Here is a 22,086-nt window from a genome sequence, read left to right on the forward strand (position 1 = left end):
AGTAGAAATGAGATGTGATTCAGTATTGATTTAATCTTACACATCTACAAGTAAGTTCAGTTTTAATGTTGATTTCTATCACTAAGTACTATTGAAAGTCCCTATCTGAAAGAGTGAAATTAAATATTATACTGCTAATTTTCACCTCCAATGTATATAGATTAGTATCTGTAGAGCTGCAAAAGTCCATAACAAAAGCAGGCCCATAAAAGCCTGAGCCTTTACAGCATGCTAATGGCTTTCCATTAGGTCAGATTAATGCTTTCTGCTTGGTGAAAATAGGTATTTAGCAACAGTGCTTTCAGTTTGTGAGGAATAAATAACTGCTGGTCCAAGTGCTTCACCCTCGGTAATAAATCTGCACTTTAGGTGCTTGTTAATAAATCACTTCTGCAGGATAATTTGTCACATCAGCAGATGCAGATCTGAGGATGGTTTTGGGTCCAGCAGCTCTCACATCCTCCCGCTGTGTTCTCATTGCTGAGACTCGGAGAAGGGACAGATTCTGCCCCTGCTCGAGGTCCCACTGCCACCTCAGGGGCAGGGACTGTGCTCAGGCTGGGGTCTGGCTGTTACCCAGCCTGCCTCCATCCCTGCCTGGAGCAGCTGCCATCCCAGCCTGCTGCTCTCAGGGAAGCCATGGGCTGTGAGCACATCCTCAGAGCCATCAGCAGGGAAGGATCCAGGAATTAATGTTACAGGAGGGGCTGATATCAGATGGCTGCTACAGCAGAACCTTTATTGACACCAATGAAATAGCAAGGGTAAAGAACTTGGGTTGTTTTCTCTTTAAGAGGTGTAGGAAAGGAATTGAAGCCAGGGTCTCTTATCTGGGAGAAGACACACAGCAGTGAAAATGCCTATTTACATATGTTTGCACTTGGGTCTGTTTCACAGCACCAGAGCTTTAAATGGTTGTTGACAGTTGACTGGACAGATTCCAGCTGTGAGAGAGAGGCTATGGAGAGTCTCCTCCCTTGGTGATTCTCTTCAGCCTGGATTTTTAAATCAGTGCTTCTAGTCATGTCAATATCCATATTGTCTGCAACCCCGGTGTTCTCTCCTTATAAATCTTCAAATAGCAAGAGACCCATTATCACATCCATTCCTCCTACAGCCCTGCTCTTCTTATCTGAGAAATGTGACTTGAAACTTCTATTATTAGTGAAGAGGTGCATTTGCACTGCATTTTTCATGAAGAGGGTTCTTTAAAATGCTTTATAACTTCTACTAATGTAAATTTATATGTAAGGATCTCAGATGAGGGGCTCCTCCAAGCTAATTGTTTGATACATAACTAATGGGCCCTACCACCAGAAATAAAACATTGAGTGCTCTGGTTCCTGGATGCCAGAGCACTGGTTTTGTTTGTATGAAACTCCTGCCCTGTGAATGTCAATCCACTGTGAAGTGTCCCAAATGTGCCCCAAACCAAATTCAGAATGACTATATGCCTCTGATAATGTTCAAATGAAATAAATAAAAATTGAATCAGTTCCATTGGGTAGAAAGGCAGGATATTTTTAACCAGGCATGGCAGCATTAAAATAAAATTTAATACAAGAAATGTAAAATAAAACGATACTTACTCTATTTTAATGTGCAAGAGAAAGTAAGATTGAGGGCATTAAATACTTGAATAGAAATTTAACTGAACTTTGCATTAAATTTTTGAAGTCTTGTCCAGAAATTTATTATTCACTCCATATTAATAGCAAAGTTGGCTCCTGTTTGTCTCACGAAACCGTATTTATTCTAGTGAAGAAAGACTGCAGCCCTACGAGAGAACCTCAACATCTTCCTCACTGTGGAATCATCCTTAAGCAGCATACTTAAGGAATATCTCAGTTATTCACAGGAAAGCTATCCAGAATGCACAAAAATTCCAGTTCTGGGCTTGCTATCAATCATGCCTCAGATCAAATTCCAAAGGAAATCTGCAGGGTTTGTGGTCAGCAAAAACAAAAGCAATAAATTCACCCAGAGTTCACTCTCAAACACTGCCCTCAAAAAAAGCTCTTTCTCATCATGGCTGAAGTTACAGACATGGAAAAACTGTAACAACTTCATTACAAATGGCATTTTACCGACCCTGACACGTTTGATTGGCTCAGTTATAGAGACAAGTTGTTTCAAGTCTGATTTACCATTAATTACTTCTGTTTACCATTAATTAATTACTTCTGTCCCACCTATGCTGTGCATTCAATCCTGGTTTGTATTGCAATTTATAAGCATGGATTCCTATTACCCTAGTCAATGCAGTTCACACCAAATGACCACTTTGTGAGATTTGAGAGACTTCATTTGGCCCTGGGGAGGGTATCCTGCAGGATGCTGAGGCTGGGGGACAGGGTGCGTGTGCTCCTTGCTCCTGCCCTCCATACAGGGTGAGTTCAGGAGCAAATCCAGTGTCCCTCAAAACATTTGGCTTAATTTGGGTTGCTGTGGTGTCTGGAGTTGGCTTTGTGTTTGGAAGTACACAAATCTGAGTCAGGAAAATGGCTCTGGAAGGTATTTTCCTTATTATTGTTTCTTTTTCCTGGGCTTTGACTGTCTGTGAAGCTCAGTGTTCCTGTCCAGAAGGCACAAGAATGGATGTTTGTAGTCCAGACTTCCAGCCTTGGCCTCCTAAAGGTGACATGTGTCACCATGATTATTTAATAACTATCAGGTTTGCACAATCAAACTAAATGACTCATTTCTTGGACAAATGAATCCTCTTTTTTTCATCCAACTTGGAAAGATAAGATAGTTTACCATGAGTAAAATGTAATGTTAATTCAAGTGAGAAAATAAAGTGGTAGCTTTTTCAGCAAGGTAGGCCACTTCACAATTAGTATTGTGTTGTCTTCCATTTATTTTACATTGATGGGATGTTTTTGTTTAAGACCTGATTTTTTTCTTACCTGGACTCAGCTTTAGAGGGATATTGATCTTTATATCTTTATCATTCACAGGAAAATTTATCAAACTTCCTCAGAGTTACAGGAAAAAAAATGGGGAAATCATTCTTTTTCTCCCCGCTGAAATTTAGAAAAGGCTACAATTTCTATTTTTAACTTCAAAGTTATTCCTGTCCCAAACTAAAGTGTGAGAACAAACAAATCCTCAGAACAGGTGTGACATATCAGCAAGTTCCTTGTCATTGGAGCAGTGAGTTAAATTTGGGAGAGCTGTGGGACTCAATTGTTCCTCAATAAGGTGGAAGGAGGGATATTATAATGTGCAGTGAGATGGAGAAGACTTATTGTGACTGTGAAGGATGTCTGCCTCTATGGCATAGAGTCTTGCTCTGTATTTCAAGAAATGTCATTTAAAATGTAGAGTGAGTACACAGTAGGAATAATAAAATTGCCTGAGCATGTGAATTTTAAGCACTAAACATGATACAGAAATAAGAATTTTTTTTTTTGACAGAAACTCGTAACTAATGCAGCTTTCTTCCCTAAAAATATTTGCTTCAGCTGAACATCAATCTCTTGGCAGAAATTTCTGGGAAAATTAGATACTTCTCAGTAAAATTTATAAGAAAATAAATGTTTTACCTAGATAACAAAATGGAATTGACAACCTTCAGAGGTGGTAGAGTCTCACTTGCAGTGGACAAAGAGCAACATAACAATTTTTTCTGTATATAAATAAGTATATATATTTTCTATTACCATGATAATAGCCTTATACAAAGCCAAATGTGGTTATAAATTATCCCTAGCATCTTTTTCGACTAGCATGTCTAGGCAAGGATGTCCCTCCTCCCCATCTGTTTGACTGATATTTTTCTCTGAAATCCTAAAAGGTGAAAACATTTAAGTTAAATAGTCACAGAGCTCTAATTGCCAACTGGCAGGGAGCTCTGCGTGGCACTTCTTCCATCACCAATCATCTCAGCTTCCAAGGAAGTACTTGAGTACAACTTAAAATTCATAATGACTTACATTTTCTTTTTATCTTGCATCCTGTTCCCTGACCTTCTCTTTTTCCTTCAGAGCTCTTAATGAGGAGAGCTTTACAACCATAAACACAATTTTTCTAATGGACTCTCTGGGGAGAGGCTTTTCCCTGGTGCTCCTGACTCACTCTGTGCTTTGTTCTTCCCTAGCCTGCACAGACAAAGAGCTGAGGAGTCTGGCGTCGCGGCTGAAGGACTGGTTCGGTGCCCTTCACGAGGATGCCAATCGTGTCATCAAACCCACGAGCTCGGAGACAGCGCAAGGCAGTAAGAAACCCCTTCCCCTTGAACACTGGGTGTTGTAGGAGCTTCCCAGCCTGAGAGAACTGAACTGAGCACTGCTGCTGGTGCTGCAATAACCTGTCAGGCAGGTGGCAGTGAATAAGCAGAGACCTGATCCTGCAAATAAATGCTGTTTTCTGAAGGAGCTGCAGTCCTTCTGTCCTCTCTTTCTGGCCCAAACTGTAGTCAGAGACAGAGAGACCTTCCCAAGTTAATCAGGCAAATAACTGTCTGAAGGCCATTGAGATCACCTCTGCATGAGTAACTGAAATTGCTCAGGGAGTTCTCTCCAGCTCTGGGGTTAATTATTATGGTATAGTTTGTGTCTGTACAGTTAAATTCCATCACAATTCAACGTGGCTGCATGCAAATCATTACTTGGGGTTGGACTCTGGTCTCTGCTTAACCACCAGTTTTATCACCAGGCATTTTCTGACACAATGTCAGTGGCATAAGATGAAAATATGGCATACAAGCATAGGGAACGTTATGCCAGTGTTGGAAAAAACTCACTTAGATTTTACTTTAAAATTTCCTGCTAACAGTTTATGTACGGGAAAGAATAATTAAAACATCCACATCTGAGCCATGGAGCCAGAAGAGTTAAATGGTCAAGAAAGCTGCAGCCCATTGTGTCCTAGGTATTTAATAACACCATCTTTGCCGCCTTTGATGGATTTTTTTTTTTTAAGAAAGGAAGAAGACGAACAGTCTAGAGGACATTTACTCTCTGTGGGTTAAGCCAACATGACTGATTTTGATGTCATTTAGCCACCAGGGAGGGGAAAGATTCAGATAACAGCATTAAAAGAGGTCACGCTCATCAGAGAGCCAATGTAAATTCACTTTCTGTAAGGATTCATTAATTCTTTTAAACAGTGTCCCAAAACACATGGGCCCTTGGGCTGCAAAGTAGGATGCACAAGTTTTATCTAGGTGTGTGCCTCACTGTCACTGCACTGATTCTCTGGGATGAGCTGTCTAAAGCCAGGGTCCAAACCCAGAATTTGAAGGGTCCAGTCAGCTGCTGCTTATATGGCTCTTTTCATCTGGTGTCCCTGTAGAGTGACACCACAGAGGCTACAGGGGCACTAGGGCAGACCCAGCACATCAGGGTGGGCATTTTCTGTTGGTCCAGGTCTCCAGAGCCTCTCTCTTTTGTGCTACATCTGAGCTGGGGTAGCAACAGATTGCCTCTTCGTACAGACACAATATACTATTGGCTGTATTGCTCAAAACTACAGTCAAACCCAGTAATTCCACCACACATCTTAAAACTCTGTGGTGAAACAAGTCATGTTCTGTGTAAATGATCTTTTTTCATGTGTCCCTTATTTTGCACAGTATTTACTACAAAGTCAGTATCTTTAAAACCACATGTCCTACTTATTTCTGAAACAGTGCTCCGAAAAAAGATATTCTTATGCAGAGAATCCGAACCACAGTGCAAAAAGCAACTGGATGTACAGTTAATCGTGGCTTCCAGATGTGAATTCATTTCAAACCCCATGACAGAAAGCCTTAGAGACTTTAAACTTTATTTGAAGTCCTCTAGGCCCAGAATCACAGGAAATCTCATTTTATCAGATGTCAAAAGGATGTTTTCATGCAGATGATTTGTGACATCCTCATTATGACCTTGCCAGAGGCCAAATCCTACAGGTGTTGAGTCTTATTTTTTTCTTTTCCTTAAGCAATTTCAGTGAGAAAAACATTCCTGGTAATTCTGCAGTGTTTGCTCTGATTCACAGAGGAGCTGTTATCTCCTTTTAGTTTAGTTTGATTCCTGGCAGCTTTTATTTGAAAGGCTGCCCGAAGATTTTAAACACTTGATCTCAACAATGTTCGTTTTTACACTGTTGACTTAGTTTGGCACATTTTCTTCTATATCAATTAAAAAAAAAAAAAAAGAAAGAAACTTTATGAGTTTAGATGCCTAAGCCATTTTTAAATGCCATAAAACTTGGGCTTGTTTTTCTTTTTGAGGTTTTGCAAGAGTACTCATGAATTAATCTGCACGTGCCAAATTCTGCAGCTCACATTCTCTCTGGTGGCACTGAAAATACTCACAGGGTGAGGACAGCGGTGTTTGGCTCTCTCCAACATCAAACATTTGTAAAAATGAAAGACACCTTAAGCAGGGCTCAGAATTCAAAGCAAAGTTCACATACCCACGCTGTAGAAAAGGATGTCTGTGAATCCTGGCAAACAGGACACACATGCTCTGATGTACACATTGCCCTTTTTTATGGCTCAGCCTGTGGTGCCCTCCTCACCACACACATCCCTCCATTAAACTGAACTGGTTTGGTTGTGCCTGCAGGGTTTGAAAAGGCATGAACATCCTCAAGTAATCCATTTTGGATGTGCCCCCGTGGCAGTAAAAGGAACAGATGGTGGGATGCCATGACTACGATGCCTCGGACACATCAGCTGTCCAGAGAAGGTCTTCCAGCAGAGATTTCTCTATGCTACATTAATTTTTCAAGATGTTAGTGTGAGTGTAAATAAGCATTTTGAGCATATTATGTTCACCCCCCCAGGTGAAGGAAAAAAGTACACTCCTTTTTATTTTCTTTGTAACTCTCTTGAAAGGAAAAGGATGAGGAAGATTATTGTGTTTAGATTTCAAACCTTCTTTCCCTGAGCTCTCTGATCCCAGCAAAGCACAGTGGGCCGGGTACTTTGTCTTCTGAAGGCTTTGTGCAATTAAAAGTTCCTCAATAAATGATGTAAGAAACTCAGGGACATGCTTTGACATAGGGAAATAATAAAACTAATTAGGTAGCAAGATCAGATTCAAATTGCTCCTGAGCCTGTTGATAGTTCATAACATCCCCATATTGTATCCAGATAGTCTCCTTGGTTGGAGTGGGTGTTGTTTTTCTTTTACTAGAGGTCTATGCAATATAAAGGATTTTTTTCTGGGGAACATTTCTTCTCCTCCTTCTTTTATTTTAAGCAATAGGGGAAATTAGGTTAATTATACCCCTGTTAATTTAATTGTAATATACTTTAATAAAATAAAAATGTCTAATGTAAGTCAACTCTTGAAGGGGGAAAATAATTCTTTCATGCCAGAAGGTGTGTTTATTTTTAATAAGGATTTTCACCTAAAGACTTTTTAAAATTTAATTCCATTTTAATTCTGAGGAGGTGGAGCATTTTATGTGTTAACGGGATGAGAGACTTTTACATGTAGGTCACCAGCTTGATTTCCTTCCAGCTCTGTAGTGAATGAAAGTTGTCAGGATGCTGAACAGCTGTCAGTTGAAAAGAGGAACAAGATGGTCTTAGTCCAGGTCCTTGTGAGCAGGTGTCCAAATGAGAGCAGCCACCACCTCAGCTGACATTAATTGGCATCTGTGTTGGCAGCCTCTGCCAAGGAGCCAAGAGGGATGTGGAGCCTGCACCTCTCTCCTGCTTCTCACCAAAGGCACTGCAGCAGTGCGCTGATGAACAGAAAGATGCAGAAAAGTTCTCATTGAGGTTGCTTATTCTGGGTCTGTTGTGCTGGAAATCCAGCCTGTTAACCAAGCACTGAATTCTTTACAGAATTATAGTATATGGGTTATTTCATCCAGAAAATTGCATCATACTTATAGATAAGTGTATCAAAAGACTCTAAAAAGAAGTTAATTCATTCAATATCACTTGGTCTCACCAGGCTGGTGGGAGCACAGTGACCTCCCAGTGAAGGTAAGTGAGCTCAAAAAGCATTTTCCAAAAGCTGCCCTGGTTTTGCCATGAGTCAGAGCCTGTGTTGAACATTTAAGGGGACATTGGGTTTCACTCCTGGTGCTGGGTGCTGAGAGCATCCAGGATTGTTGGATTTGGGCTGCAGATGCAATTTATGGGCAGTATCTTTTACCAGGAGACAATATGAAGTGGAGCTGCTATTTACCTTCAACGACATACTGGGGGACATTTAAAGAATTAACTTTCCACTGATAATAACCATCTAGCTAAGGACTTTCTGTCACACCTACCACTTCAGTATTTCAGGACTTCCAGACCACATTGTCTGATAATTCAGCACTGTTTAGTAAACCAGCCTCTTGATAAATCTAATCTGGAACTCTGGTCACAACAGTGAAAGCTTCCCTTTTTATAAGAAATTATGATCAAAATTTCTTCAGTTAACGTAATTGTCTTCTCCAGTGACCTTTCCCAGCTGTATCTCCCATCAAGCCCTGGTGGTGTGTCACAGAGCAGATTGAACTCACTGCAGTCACTACTGGTGATTTGCTCAGACAGACCTGTGCTGAGGGCAGGCTGGTGGTTACCCCCATGGCACATGCAGGTGGAGATTTCCCAACAGGGAGGACAACCAGACTCAGAAATAATCTACAGGCACTGTCAGGGGCAAAGTTATTCCAGGATCTCCTCCTCCCTGCTTTGATCCCTGCCAGATGACCTTTAGAGACCATCAGGGCTGAGCAACACGTACCGTACTCAACTGATGATACAACACACCTCAGAGTTGCTCATCTTTTGCAGCAGTAATGCCACCACGGCGTGTGAAGTCCATTGTCAGAGAGAGCATCTGTGCAGAAAAACAGCAGACATTGCAAATTAACTCTTTTCTCCTGTAAACTGTTAAAATGGGATAGCTGGAGCTGATCCCAGCTCCACCCTGCAGGTGAATGATCCACTCCTGCCTGTTTGACTACTTTTAACCTGCCCTGGGTTGGGGAATCTGGCAGCAAACACCTGCACAGGGCAGGACTGGGTGCCCTGCTCCTGTTGCTCTGTAAAGGCAAAGGTGAGTAATCTTAAGTCCTTTCACTTGACAAAAGATTGCACAGCGACCAAATCCTGCTTACCTTCTTCAGATGACTTAAATAATTGAAGTCAATATTTCTAATTGCTTCAGCAAGGCAAGCAGCTCCCCCCTAGATCTATTCACACAGCCTTTTCACACAGTTCTTTTTCACTGTGCACAACATGATTAGATAATGTTATGGGAGATAACAGCATAAAAATGTGATGAAATGTTCAGCGTGATTTCTTTCTTCCCTGCCTGAGCTGCCTCTAGCCCTGAGGAAATGGCATTACCTTCTTCTTTCCTTAGAGAAACATGTATTATGAATGACACAAACCTTCCCATTAGTTAACCCTTCTGATTGTCCCTCTGTGTCACTGACAACCTTCAGCCACAGCTGCATACAAAAAAACCACAGCTTCCAGCAAAAAGCCCTGCTCTCCTTTGGATTAATGCCTAAAATAGCAAGTAGGGTGCAGAGCTTGAACAAACTGTCAGCACGATTCCAGCAACATCTCAGCTTTCACTTCAACAGAGCAGCATCCTGAAAGGAACACGTACAGCAAGTAAAGCTAAGCTTAACCTCTTTCAGTGAAAGTTGCAGCTGAAGGAAAAAGCTCATCAGGTTTCTCTACATGGCCCAAAGCAGAGTGAGCAGTGCACAGGCAGGTTATTGCTCCCAGCTGGAGCAGTGTGAGCACCAGAGCCCCGGGGTGTCAGGAGCCCTCTGTCCCTGCAAATCCCCAACCAATGGATTCATGTTTCTGAGTTCTGGTTGAAACCAGTACCCTTGTTATCAGATTTATTATCTCTGTATTGCAAATATACTTCCTTACATTGTAGATAACTTGGAATTTAGTCTAAGCATTGAAAAAAATACCATGACAGTGTGGATTTAGAATGCTCCATGCCAGTTTTTCTGGAGACTGCAGGATACTGGAACTCATATACACAGCGGGTATCTATATGCATTACTGGGGCTTTCTGTGATAACCACTGCTGCTGCAGCAGTCTTTGAAGAATCTGGGCTATTAAAATGAATGATGGTGATGGTTTCCAAAGCACTGGAGAAGCAGAATCCTGTGTTGCTGCAGCAAGGTGCTGGTACAGCATACAAGAGCATGGGCAGCTCTGGGCAGCTCCAGAAGCTGAAGCTGTGCCCTCCCTCAGAGTGATGTGAGGAACAGAGACACTTCACCCCTTCTGTCCCCCTGCCTCCCCCAGGCAGCTCCTAGTCCAGCTCAAAGCAGTTTGTTGTCACAAACCACAGACAGGCCTTTGAAAAGTGAAAAGCAAGAATGAGAGGTAGAAGGTGAGAGCACAGCAAGAAAGAATATGATCAGGCAACTAGAAAGGAGTCTGGGAAACAGGATTTAAATTGCATTCAGATTCAGTCTAGTTTGAAAATATAGTGGATGCAGCCTTTTCTCATCACATTTCAATTTCCTGGAACCAGGCCCAAACACTTGGACTGAGGACTGAAGGAAAAAAAAAAAGCAAGAATTTTTTGAGTAGCGATGACTTTGAATTACAGAAAACACTTCTGAATCTCAGCCCTCTCTACCCCACAGCTCCCACAGAGTGGGAGTAGTGCTCTGGTTTGTAGCTGAGCTTGGGCTTTAAGCTTTACACAATCAGTTCAGTCGTAGGATTCTGTTCTGCTTTGGGCAAGTCAGCTCAATGTTCAGAGTCCAGCCAGAAAAAGAAAAGTTGGCAAGGCTTCACCTTAGAGTGGCTCCTGTGCCGGGGGCATGCCGGGGTTCAGCTGGGGAATATTTGCCTGTCTTCTTACAGGATTTGACACCAGCATCCTACCAATCTGTAAGGATTCCTTAGGCTGGATGTTCAACAAACTTGACATGAACTATGACCTGCTGCTGGATCCCTCGGAGATCAGTGCCATTTATCTGGATAAGTACGAGCCGTGTGTCAAGCCCCTCTTCAACTCCTGCGACTCCTTCAAAGACGGGAAGCTTTCCAACAACGAGTGGTGCTATTGCTTCCAGAAGCCAGGCGGTGAGCTGTGCCATTTGCAATACAAACAGGAGCTCTTTGGCTCTCCCTGTGTTTCAGGGCCTGCCTGTGGAGTTTGCTCATTGGCAGGCAGGTGTGTTACAAAGCCCTTTTGCCCAGCACCAGTGTGAAGGGCATTCTGGAACCATGTTTATTGTCACAGATGAACTATATTAACATCCCTTGATCATTAAAGCAAACAAAGTAGTAAGTGTCACTGCACACAGTCTAGAAATAAGCCCTATTCCTGACAGAAAACTCAAGAATTTAGTCTTTTATTAACGCAGAATTTAGCCAATTAGCAAGTCATAAATCAGAGAGCTGGCATGATGTTAGTTTGGTGAAAAGAGAGGTAGAATGGTTTAACAATTAAAATGGCCCCCAAACGCTACTCTCAACTACAGTGTGTTGCCTTTTTCTTTTTTTTTTTTTAATTAGTGGAGCTAATGACATAAATTTGTTTTGCAGTACAGTACCAGCATATGGGCTTCTCTCAGCCCCAGGTGTACAGTAGCCTACATTTCATGTCAGCAGTGAAGCCAGTCATTACAGAGTCTGTCCCATACCATCTGGAAACTGATTCTTATACATTATATTTTAGGTCTTCCTTGCCAGAATGAAATGAATAGAATTCAAAAGCTAAGTAGAGGGAAGAGTCTGTTGGGTAAGTTCGATTACTTGCTATTCATTTGCTCAACTAATTAAAGCTTCTGTGATTATTGTAACTTTATATGCAGTAATGGTTTTTCAATTAGAGACTAATGTTTTGAGTCAGGAATATGCAGCAGAAAGCGTAGGCCTGACACTATGAAATTAAACAAATAATGAGATAGCAACACACAGAACAGGTGTCAGCGTGGCAACGGGTTCAGAACTAATTTACAGCTCTCCAGAAATGCAAAGCCTTGTCTGCACAGAGCTTAATACTGCCTTCATCACCTCACAGGTCAGAGTAAGTACTGGGAGGCTGCTTGATACTTGAGGCTCCCATTTTTGAAGGGTGACTGCGGGTGCATTGCCAATGCATTCATGTTCCACTCCAGTTATGGTACAATGCAGGCTTTCCTTTGGGTTCAATTTTGCCTAATCACTCTTTAAAATATTTCAGTATATTCTGTATATATGAAAACAGGATTTCACATCACCTCATTTTAGGCAGCCTGCAGGATGCTTCATGCTGTAAGATGTGGTCGTGCCTGTCCCTCTCTCTCATGCCTATTGGGAGCCTGAATTGATTCATGACTTACATTGCGTTGATGGATATCTAAAATTAGATTAAATAAATCCCCATCTGGCATTTTCCCAATTAATAGCTGAAAAATCAGGTTGCTGAACTGAAAAAAATTCAAGTGACTAATTCTCTACCCTAAAATCACCCAGTGATGTGTGGCCTGGTGTTTGTGTGCTGGTGTTTTAGCAAAACTCGTGTCCCAGCACATTTGTGCACACAGAGCCCAGCCCCTGAGGTGCAGCAGGACAGATGCAAGCCCTGCACTTCGCCCTCGAGGAGGATGGCTGACCCAGCCCCAGCTGTCAGCCCCATCATGGAGAACATGTCAGGCTCCCACAGCATCCCCAGCTGCAGCACAGGGCGTGCCCAGCTCTGCTGCAGTGCTGCTCAGTGCCTCCCACGTTGCAGCCTGCTGCTCCTCCATACTCAGCAGCAGACCCTGCCACCAGCTCAGCTCTGCCAAATCCTGCCACTCCCAGATGCCACTGCCATTTGGACTCAAGGTTCAGGTGCCTTGTGAAAAATCCCAACCTGGATTCATTGGTTTAAATTAAGAATAAACATTCCTAAAGGCCGCAGGGACTGTGGTTTAATCCATCATCCTTTCATAGCAAGTTCACATGAGGGTTAGGATGTTTCAGAGTTACAGCTCCTGCTGTGGGAGCAAAGGGAGGATTGATCACTTGGGATGCGTGTGCTCCATTCAGTAAATATTCTGCATTTGTGTTCAAGGGAATGTTGTGGCAGAGGAAGTCACAATGTTCTCTGTCTCATGGGTGTCATGATTTTCAAAGCCACCTAAAAGAGTAAGAAGCCCAGCTCTTAACAGATAGCTTTGACTGTCCCATATTTATTTTATGCTTTGCTGTTATTTTCTACGTGCAATAAATGTCATGTAGGTTGAAACATAAGTAGTTTATTCTGGTGTGTGGGAAGAATGATGCCTGAGTTGCAGGTAGTTCAACATGCAGGTGGTTGTAGCACATGTCACTGGGATCTGATCACAATAGCAGGAGTAAAATGACAAAGTAAAAGCAGTAAGAATGGTCCCTTAGCACAAATAACTTCTAGTCAACTGTATTAATAAAAAAAAAAAAAAAAAAAAAAAAAAAAAAAAAAAAAAAAAAAAAAAGAAGAATGAAAGTGATGAAGCTCAACAAATCAAGGTGTCAGGCACAGGTTGTTCCACAAGCTAGAAAATTATAATATAAAGAGGAACTCTTTACTTCACCTACCCTGAAAGTCTTCCTGCATAATGACATCTGTCATGGAGATTTTAATTTGATATCAGAGCTATTTATACAGCAGAAAACATTGTCTTTTCTCTTCACTGTCTGAAAAATCATTCAAATGGAAGCCCAAACATACACGTGACTTGTAGCAATGGTAAAGTTGGAAAAGAGAGACGAGTACTTTCAGAGAAAGTAATACGGAATTATTCTCTTTCCTCCTCTGTCTCTGACATAGAGAGCACAGCACTTACAGGCTGGGCACTAGCATGAAGAATGCTTTTGTTAACTTTTATCCATTGATAAAAATGATGACTTTTGATATTTCCTTCTCTATATGTTTTCCAAAACACATGACAGTTGCAACAAAGTACTTCAAAGCCATTGCCATTAGATATGTTGAATTTGGAGGCTTTCAAATGAAGTCTTTGCATCCCAGGAGACTGAATTACAAAGTAAACAGCACTATTCATCTTTTCCTACCAGATTTATCTGGAGTACAATTAACTGCAGAGACTGTACTTTTAGAGCATACAACTGTGCAGCCTGATAATGCTTCTCCCACACCACTAAAGTAATAAATTTCTGCTCCCGTCACTGTTTTCTCCTGTATCAACCCTGTGGATTCAGCTAATATAATAGCTAATACCAGGAGCTGTGTGCTGGCTAGTACTTAATTCTGACAGGCTTTTACCTCTAGCTTTAGCATATAATTATTCTTCTCCTGTTCTCTAAGGAAGGGGAGTGTTATATAGATAAGGAAATGATGAAAAAAAAAAAAAAAAAAGAAAAAAAAAAGTAGGTGTGGGTCCATAAAGAGGATACAGATGCAACAGTGCTGCTCAAGTTTATATGGAATAACTAAACCCTTCCCAGGACAGAGGAGATGGGGAGGCAGGATTCAGTAGCTTGAGGCAGTTTGTGGGGAGGGACTCACATTTTGTGAGTCCAGGCTTGTGGGGCAGCACTGCCTGTGCAGGAACCTCTGGAGAGGAAAACTCCAGATGTTCCCTGATGCCAAACCCAGCAAATGATCTGTCTGGGTGCCATGCTCCAGGACAGCAGAGCTTGTAGCCAGCTCATTTCTAACAAAGGCTGATTTGTGTACAATTCACAGGGAGAATCATCACGTTGTACAACTCTTGTTCCCAGCCACTCTGTGTCCTCTCCAGATTATCACCTGCACCTGACCCAATGGAGAGGACTTGCTCTATCCTCCCTCTGATGGTTGGCAATACTGTGACATTAGTATGCATAGATAAATATTTAAAGCTCCAGTGTTACATACAAATTGGCACGAATTTCCCACACAGAAGGAAAAGTACCTTCCACTCTTCACTGTGACCCAAAGTGTGAATCTATTCCACACACAGTTATGTTGGCAGTGAGCCTGGGCCACAATTTATTTTTAAATCTTTTAAAGCTTTTATAGGCAGTGTGGAACATTTTCATACCTTACAAGAAACAGTGAAACCATGCAAAAAGGCTTGTTTCAAAGAAGGAGAAGGTTGCATTGCCCTAGGAAAAGTGAAAGCATGCAGAAGCTGTTCTCTGCTCACCCTGTAATGTCCCTGAGGTCTCCCCTTTGATCCTTCCCTGGAGCCAGATGCTGATCAGATATAAAAGGGCAGCTCTAGTGACATGGGTACAGCTGTGCTGATTTACACCAGCTCCAAGTCAGCACCTCAGCACTATTCCCAAGGTTGTGTGTGGTTTGATAAACACCTGGAGTTCTTACCAGAGGCAGAACATGAGAATAAATATGAAAAAAATACCTTTCCTAGTTGATATTGAAATGAAGTTTTGAACACTGAGTATTAACTTACAAAAACCTGCCAAGGCAAATACATACATTTGTTATTAAAACTAAGTTATTACAAATAGTGAAATGAATCTTTGGTAGTTGCTAGCATGCTTACATTTGTACATGAACATAATGGTGGTACCTGTTAGCAAACCTGCTATAAGGTCATGCTTTGACATTATTGAAAATATTCTCACTCCTGGATGTGGTCTCCAAAACTGATCTGATATACAAAGATTTCTGCAGATGTTCAAAGGTTTCTCTTCTCACCTCCCAGACCTGTATTAGCAGCACTCAAACTTTAGACAAGATCTGCAGAGCAATGAGTTTGGATATTCAGATTCACTTTGTGTAGCTCTCTGTGTGCATGAGACTGACTGACTTCCACTTTTATGTCTTTTATGTAGGAAATCTGGTGACATTTGGGCAGCACCTTCTCATTCATCTTTTCCTGTGAGAAATGTAGTGGAAGTGGCCCCTTTGACACGTGTGCTGTCTGAATAGATGCTACACATGGAACTAGTTAAAAAACTTTACTGAACCACCACCAGTAAATCACTGATATCTTTGACAAAGGAGAAAAACACTTTCTCAAAAATCGTTTGAGACAAGAAATTTGGGGGCAAGGGTGTGGTTATGCCATGTTTCAAATTGAAGCAATTGACAAAGATGGGAAAAATGAATGTACTGACCTCCAGTGGGAATAAAGCTAACTCATCTCAAAGAACGAGAGGGCTTTTCATACTGAAGTACATTTGCTGTATCTGCTGAAAAAGGTGGGAAGAATAACATAGGTTTCTCCTGAGAGTTTCCCTCTCTGCAGAAGCCAGAATGAACCACACTCTACAAGGCTGAAATATATTGGTTTTATTGTGAGACAAAAGTTGGGCTTCAAATCTGAAGACTTACTGATTCAGATCCTGTTGTCCCTCTCTGTAAAGCCTGTGCATTATTTCTGCTTTTATATATGGGAGCTCTCAGTAAGTCAGGGGATGTGCCTGAGATTAGTATGAATAGCAAGCAGATGGTAGATACCTTCCAGGGATAATTACAGTGTTGTGGAAAGACTCATGTGATAAACACTGAAGGAGTGCAAATGGAGGGAAATGCAGAACTAATGAAGTTGGGGTAATAATCCAGTTGGGAAGAAAAGTTTAAAACCAGGAGTTAAATGTGACAAAGCTCTGTGGGAAAATCAATCATTCAGGAGCAGACTGAAGCTCTCTCTAGAGCTGTGTGACACTCTCCTCCGTGTGCTGGATATGAACAAACATTTATACACTGTGACCAGGGTGCCTGAAAAGAGTTCACCAGAAATAATTCCTTCGCCCTTTCAGGCACCAGATAATCACACGTATTTCCTTGCCAACATTGTCAAGATCTTCATGTATATAAGGGCTAAGTTCATAATACCCTCTCTGTGTGTTTGCTGCTGCAGAGGATTGCATTACTGAGCACACCTTGTATTTTATTCAGGTGCTTTCATCCCCCGGTGCAATGAAGAAGGTTATTACAAAGCCACACAGTGCCATGGCAGCACGGGGCAGTGCTGGTGTGTTGATAAGTATGGGAATGAGATAGCTGGCTCCAGAAAGCAAGGCACAGTCAGCTGTGGTGAGTAATGATCTGCTTTCCTCAGACAACAGGGGAATTAACACTGCTGTAACCCTGGCAGCACCAAAAGGGAAACACGAGTAGAGCAGTTCAAAGTGCTCCTCCTTTTTCCTATTCACACCACAAATGGGGCCCTCATGGGTCCTTTGGACAGCAGAGGTGCAGCACAAGTTAGCAGGCAATAACCACTGTTAAGGTATTTTTGCTACCAGCCTGGGAAGTGCAGTTAATGATATTAAAATTAAGGGTCTAGGGCTGCTCTGCATGGTGATTAAATATATTGTTCTGTATACTCTGGAACGCACATCTACTGGAACTTTCCAGATGAGGGAAGGCCTAAATGTGTAAAATTGTATGCATTAGCAACCAAGCCCAATGCAATTGCTGACAGGACAATATTATGTAGGTAAGTGAAATCACCCATCAGTTGTTGTGCCCAGACAAGGAAGATGTCACCTGCAATCCTTCAGAGTGCCTCAGGGATGGTTTCGAGTGCAGGGATGGTTTTGGTGTCTTTTTTGAGAAGGAACAGAGACCTAGAAGGTCCAGGATGCCCAGGATAACGTCACAGATCTTTGGTTCAATAGCTACATTTGCAGAGAGGTTTATGCACTCAAATAAAATTTTTTTTTATTTATTTTTTTTAGCCTGGTTTACAGAGCCATGATGGAATGAAAGTATTTACAAAGGAGTAATGATTTTCTGGCCTGCATGCACCTTATCTGGTATTTTCCAGTCAAGCCTCTAGGAGGAGGACAATGCATAAGGGGCACTTTATGCAAAAAAATTTTTTTGAGTCAATTGATATGTATTTTTCCCAGCTCAGAATGAAAATGGAAATTTTAAGGTTGTTTCATCAATAGCTGAACCAATTAATTTAAAAAATAACATTGCAAATGACAGTGGCCTGCATGACAAGGATAGGGATTAATGTGGAATTTGGTGTTCTGTGAGGAAATGACCTTTCCTGCTCACCTGTTTCAGAAGAAGAGCAAGAAACCTCAGGGGATTTTGGCAGTGGTGGATCTGTTGTATTGTTGGATGACTTGGAAGAGGAACCTGAAGCAACAAAAAAAGACAAAGAAGGGAAACTGAAGATTCATGTAAGAGCAGCTAATGAAGATGATGAAGATGAAGATGATGATAAGGATGATGAAATTGGCTATATATGGTAGTGCCCATCATGATGAGGACTCACGTTTTGCACAATATTGCAATTCACATCATATCTCTGCAATTGTATCTGAGAGTACCTGGCACAAAAATTCCCTCTCTACTGAGTTTAATTTTGTATAGCCAATTTAATTTGGATGACAACTTTTTTTTCCAGCAAGGACTGTTTGGAATACAGCTTTTGTTCAGTTGGTTTGGGGTATTTTTGTTCTATCCACAGGGGCAATGAGTTTTGTTTCAAAACCATTTTGTGTCTTAATCCTCACTTACACCACTTATGAAATCTGTCTTGTGAAAGAAACCTGGAAGGGACTCAAAAAAAACAATACAAAGGCTTAGAAGCCCCTCTCATGTCAGAGAATTTGTGTCATAAATTGTTACCTGGATCATATCAGAAAAAGGTTTTTCTTTCATGAAGAAGGAGAAGCAGGTGCCTCATTTTCTAGTCTATATTTATAATGTCCCAGTGAAGAGTAAGTCTCTTTGGACAGTGGCTGCCCAGTACCAGGGGTTTAATCCAGAAGAAAACCCACTGGCAGGACTTTCCCTTCCTTCCATTCTTTGAGAATGAGTCCAACAGGTTTAGTCCAGCTCACATTGAAGGCAAAACTCCCACCAGGGTCCAGATCAGCTCACTGGCACTCTTTATTTGATAAAGGAACATGGCCTCCTTGATCTTAAGAGATGCTGCAGCTGTCATGGACCGAGCCCTAGAGGCAGAGGACAGAGTCCACCTGCCTTTCAGAGTGCTTAAGGAGAGAGTATTTGGTGGATTTGTAGCATCATAACTACCCCCAGAGCTGTTCCTCAGCTGCTGTCTGAGCTCGTTTGCACCACTGACAGCAGCCAGGCAGCCTCTGCTCCCAGCTCACACCCACAGAGGTGTCTGTTCTCCACTGAGCAACCCTCCTTCCAAAGCTAGAATGCTGTCCAAGACACCAACCCTCAAAAGTGACTGTCTCTTACTTCACGTAAAGATAACCTGATTTAAAAAGCAGCTTTAGGTGGTGATCTTCCAAAAGCACAATCCCTTGGCTCAGTGTGGTGCTGCACACTTGTACACACTCCTAAAAGAGAATAGTATTAAAATCCCATCTGGTATTCCCTTGATACCTCCCATATATTCAAAGCTCTTGTATCAGAGCATATTGACATTACATTATTTGCAGTGTCCTTTCCCATGGCCGTTCTGGGATGCAGCAATGCGCTGTGGTGGTCTTTTATTACTTTTGCTGTTTTGTGAAGCAGTAAGAGGAACCTTAACCCCACTCTTGCATTAGGATGCAGGTGTGAGTTTTAGCAGTGCCTGTGGTTGGCCAGTGAGTTATTTTGCAGAATAAAAAATGTGTTTTTTATAACAAAACTAATTAGGATTTTTTTTTTCTGAGGTAATGGTGGATGTAGAGGTGGAGACAGCATTGAGTCACAACATGGTTGTCTACATAGTCAGTTGAAAGTTGGAAAATACCACACAGATTGGCAGAAGTCAGTTTTTAAGGTACATTGGCCTGGGGATGTTGGCTCTCAGCCCTCTCCAAAGCCAGTGCCTGCCTGGCAGCCCTCTGGGTGGGACCTCTGCCTTCAAATGTGATCAGAAGTGGAATTCCTTTCAGGTACCATGTGCTGCAGGGGCTCTCCTGTTTTCTCCTCTTTTATTTCCTATTTATCCAAATCAATGACCTAAGAACAAAGAGCAAGCCTGCATAATCATTATTAATGCAGAAGGATGTGTAAAACCGTGAGGAATTTGTTGTTTCACGCCCCTGCATCCTCCCAAAAATCTGCCATCATAGTCATTTGCAAAAGGCCTGCAATCTGCCCTGGCTCAAATAAATCCCCTTGCTTTTCCCATAGCTTTAGAAAAATATATTTAATAATCATTTTCCATGAGCTGCACCACACACAGACACAGACACACACACATATGCACACTTTTTCTATTTGCTTTTCACAGAAATCCTGCCAGCTTGCAGGAGCAGTTAACCCAGCATTTCTGTCTCCCTAAATATGATTTTGTGAGAAGCAATTGAACATCGTCAGTAGGTTCCTTCTCAAACATCCTGTCTAGTTTTCCTCTGATATTTTCTTAATTAACCCCACACTCTCTGGATCTGGCTCTGCTGTCCTGTGCAAGACCTGTCTGAGGCAGAGCTGCCATTTCATTCTGCCATAAATCTGAGCTCCACAATCAGCAGATTATGCTTATCCTCCTGACTGGACTCATTCTCCACACAGAGCTGGGGGGTTTTGGCAGTCCTGTGTCCCTCCACAACAGTTTATCCTGGGCTGTGCCTTACATCAAAGGTCACAGAGCAAATCCCTTCCCCTGCCCAGCGCCTCCCCAGGGTAAAGCCTGGCACTCTGAGCCCTTGCAGGCAGTCTGAGCAGCCAGGTCTGAGGCTGCAGGGGGCTGTGTCACATGCAGACATGCAAGATGGTTAAATTAAAGCTGTTAAGTAAGCCTTTAAAAGTGAATGTGAACATCTTTGAGTTTACATGTGCACACATGGCAGCACCACCCACTGGTGGTCTCCGGCTGTGATCCTCCACATTTGATGCTTCCAAATCAGAGCTGGGAGGGTTTCTATCTAAATGTAAAGCAATTACTGTCTCCCAGACTCACCAGCTCAAACATGGGGTGGCCCCAGTGAAACAGCTCCATGCCCAGCCCAGCCTGGTGAGGGGACTTGGCCTTGGCTGGCTCGGGTGGCCTCTGGAAGCACATCCCCCTGCACCCAGAAACACACACACACACAGCTGTTGTGGGCATGCTGGCCTGGATCCAGACAGACCCCCCTCTCCAGGTGACCATTCAGTCACCTCTTTGAAGTGTTCTTCTGGCTCCATCCAGCATGGGAAATGTGCCACTTTATGGGCTGGGGCAGCTGGGCAGGGCAGCCGTGCCCAATCCCAGGGTCCCAGCCAGGCAGCAGCAGGGCACACGCGCTTGGAAGGGCAGCTCAGACTCTGGATTGCTTTGAGAGCAAGTTCCCAAATCCTGCAAAGCTATTTAACAAAGCCCTTTTGTGATCCACTGGCATCCTCCTGTGGTGGGGGATCTGCAGCCTATATATATATACACATGTGTATATCTCTGTGTGACTGTATATATACATGTATGCACAAATATGTGTGTGCATATGTATGTGTGTGTCCAGTTTGGGGAGATGCATTAACAAAATCTTCTATTTAATGAAATAGTGATAAAGAAACCAGCAATTCTACCAAGAACCAGTGCTCTTCCAGATCAAGCCCCTTCCATTCTTCATGCTTTGTAAAGGTTTTCATTTGTTTCCAACTTAATTCAATTCCTTTCTTTTTCAGCTTTTTTTTTTTTTTACAAAGCAAGACTTACTTCCCATCTGAATCAAGTCATTGACCTTCCAAACATTTTCTCGTTGTGAAAAATGGAATCTGTTGTCCCATTCTTTTAGAGACACAAACCAAATGGAATCAGAGTTGTCCCATTCTTTTAGAAAAACAAACCAATTTTTAATCTCATTTTCTTTTCATATTACAGTCTATGAGATACTGTTAGATATTCCTTTATGTTCCTTTTAACTACTGTAGTTAAATCAAAATGTTGAGTTCAGATTTCAGCACAGCTGGGTTTTTTGGGTCATTGCTGTGAACACAAAGAATCCTCTTTATTTTCTTTGCCTTTTTTTAATGCTATTCTGTATTATTATTTTTAACCATTTGAACTGTTTATTTAATATTTATTCTACAGTTTATATTGAAGATGTAAAGTTTATATTTAAAACAACACTGTTTGTTAGTGAATGCTTCTCTTTGCCTCTCCAGCCTAGTCTGTTAGTCTCAGTGTACATTTCTGGCATGGGAATATTTTGATATTAGGAGTTTTGTAGCCTTTTCTCCCTCAAGCAGCAACTGATGTAGATCTAAGGTCACCACCTGACCCAGACCAGGTCGCTTGAGCTTCGCTTCCTCCGTCTGTTGGCTTCTCTTGCAGTCCCTCCTGTGTCCCATCCTTTCATCCACAGACTGCTTTGTACAGTTACT

The 22,086-nt window shown here is 42.0% G+C and overlaps 1 protein-coding gene across 2 annotated transcripts in view; it reads left to right on the top strand.

Annotated features, from left to right (window-relative positions):
- Positions 1-18,568, top strand: part of SPOCK1 (SPARC (osteonectin), cwcv and kazal like domains proteoglycan 1) — a 267,690-nt gene extending 249,122 nt beyond the window's left edge. For both annotated transcript variants that reach the window (XM_068205826.1, XM_068205827.1), the window contains 5 exons: positions 4,103-4,219; positions 10,794-11,015; positions 11,614-11,676; positions 16,753-16,890; positions 17,875-18,568. In XM_068205826.1, the coding sequence (XP_068061927.1) occupies positions 4,103-4,219; positions 10,794-11,015; positions 11,614-11,676; positions 16,753-16,890; positions 17,875-18,065 (731 nt within the window). In that variant the 3' untranslated portion in view covers positions 18,066-18,568. The remainder of the gene's footprint in view (positions 1-4,102; positions 4,220-10,793; positions 11,016-11,613; positions 11,677-16,752; positions 16,891-17,874) is intronic.
- Positions 18,569-22,086: the final 3,518 nt, after the last annotated feature.

This window comes from Anomalospiza imberbis, chromosome 15 (genome assembly GCF_031753505.1).
Source record: "Anomalospiza imberbis isolate Cuckoo-Finch-1a 21T00152 chromosome 15, ASM3175350v1, whole genome shotgun sequence".
Lineage (NCBI taxonomy): Eukaryota > Metazoa > Chordata > Aves > Passeriformes > Viduidae > Anomalospiza > Anomalospiza imberbis.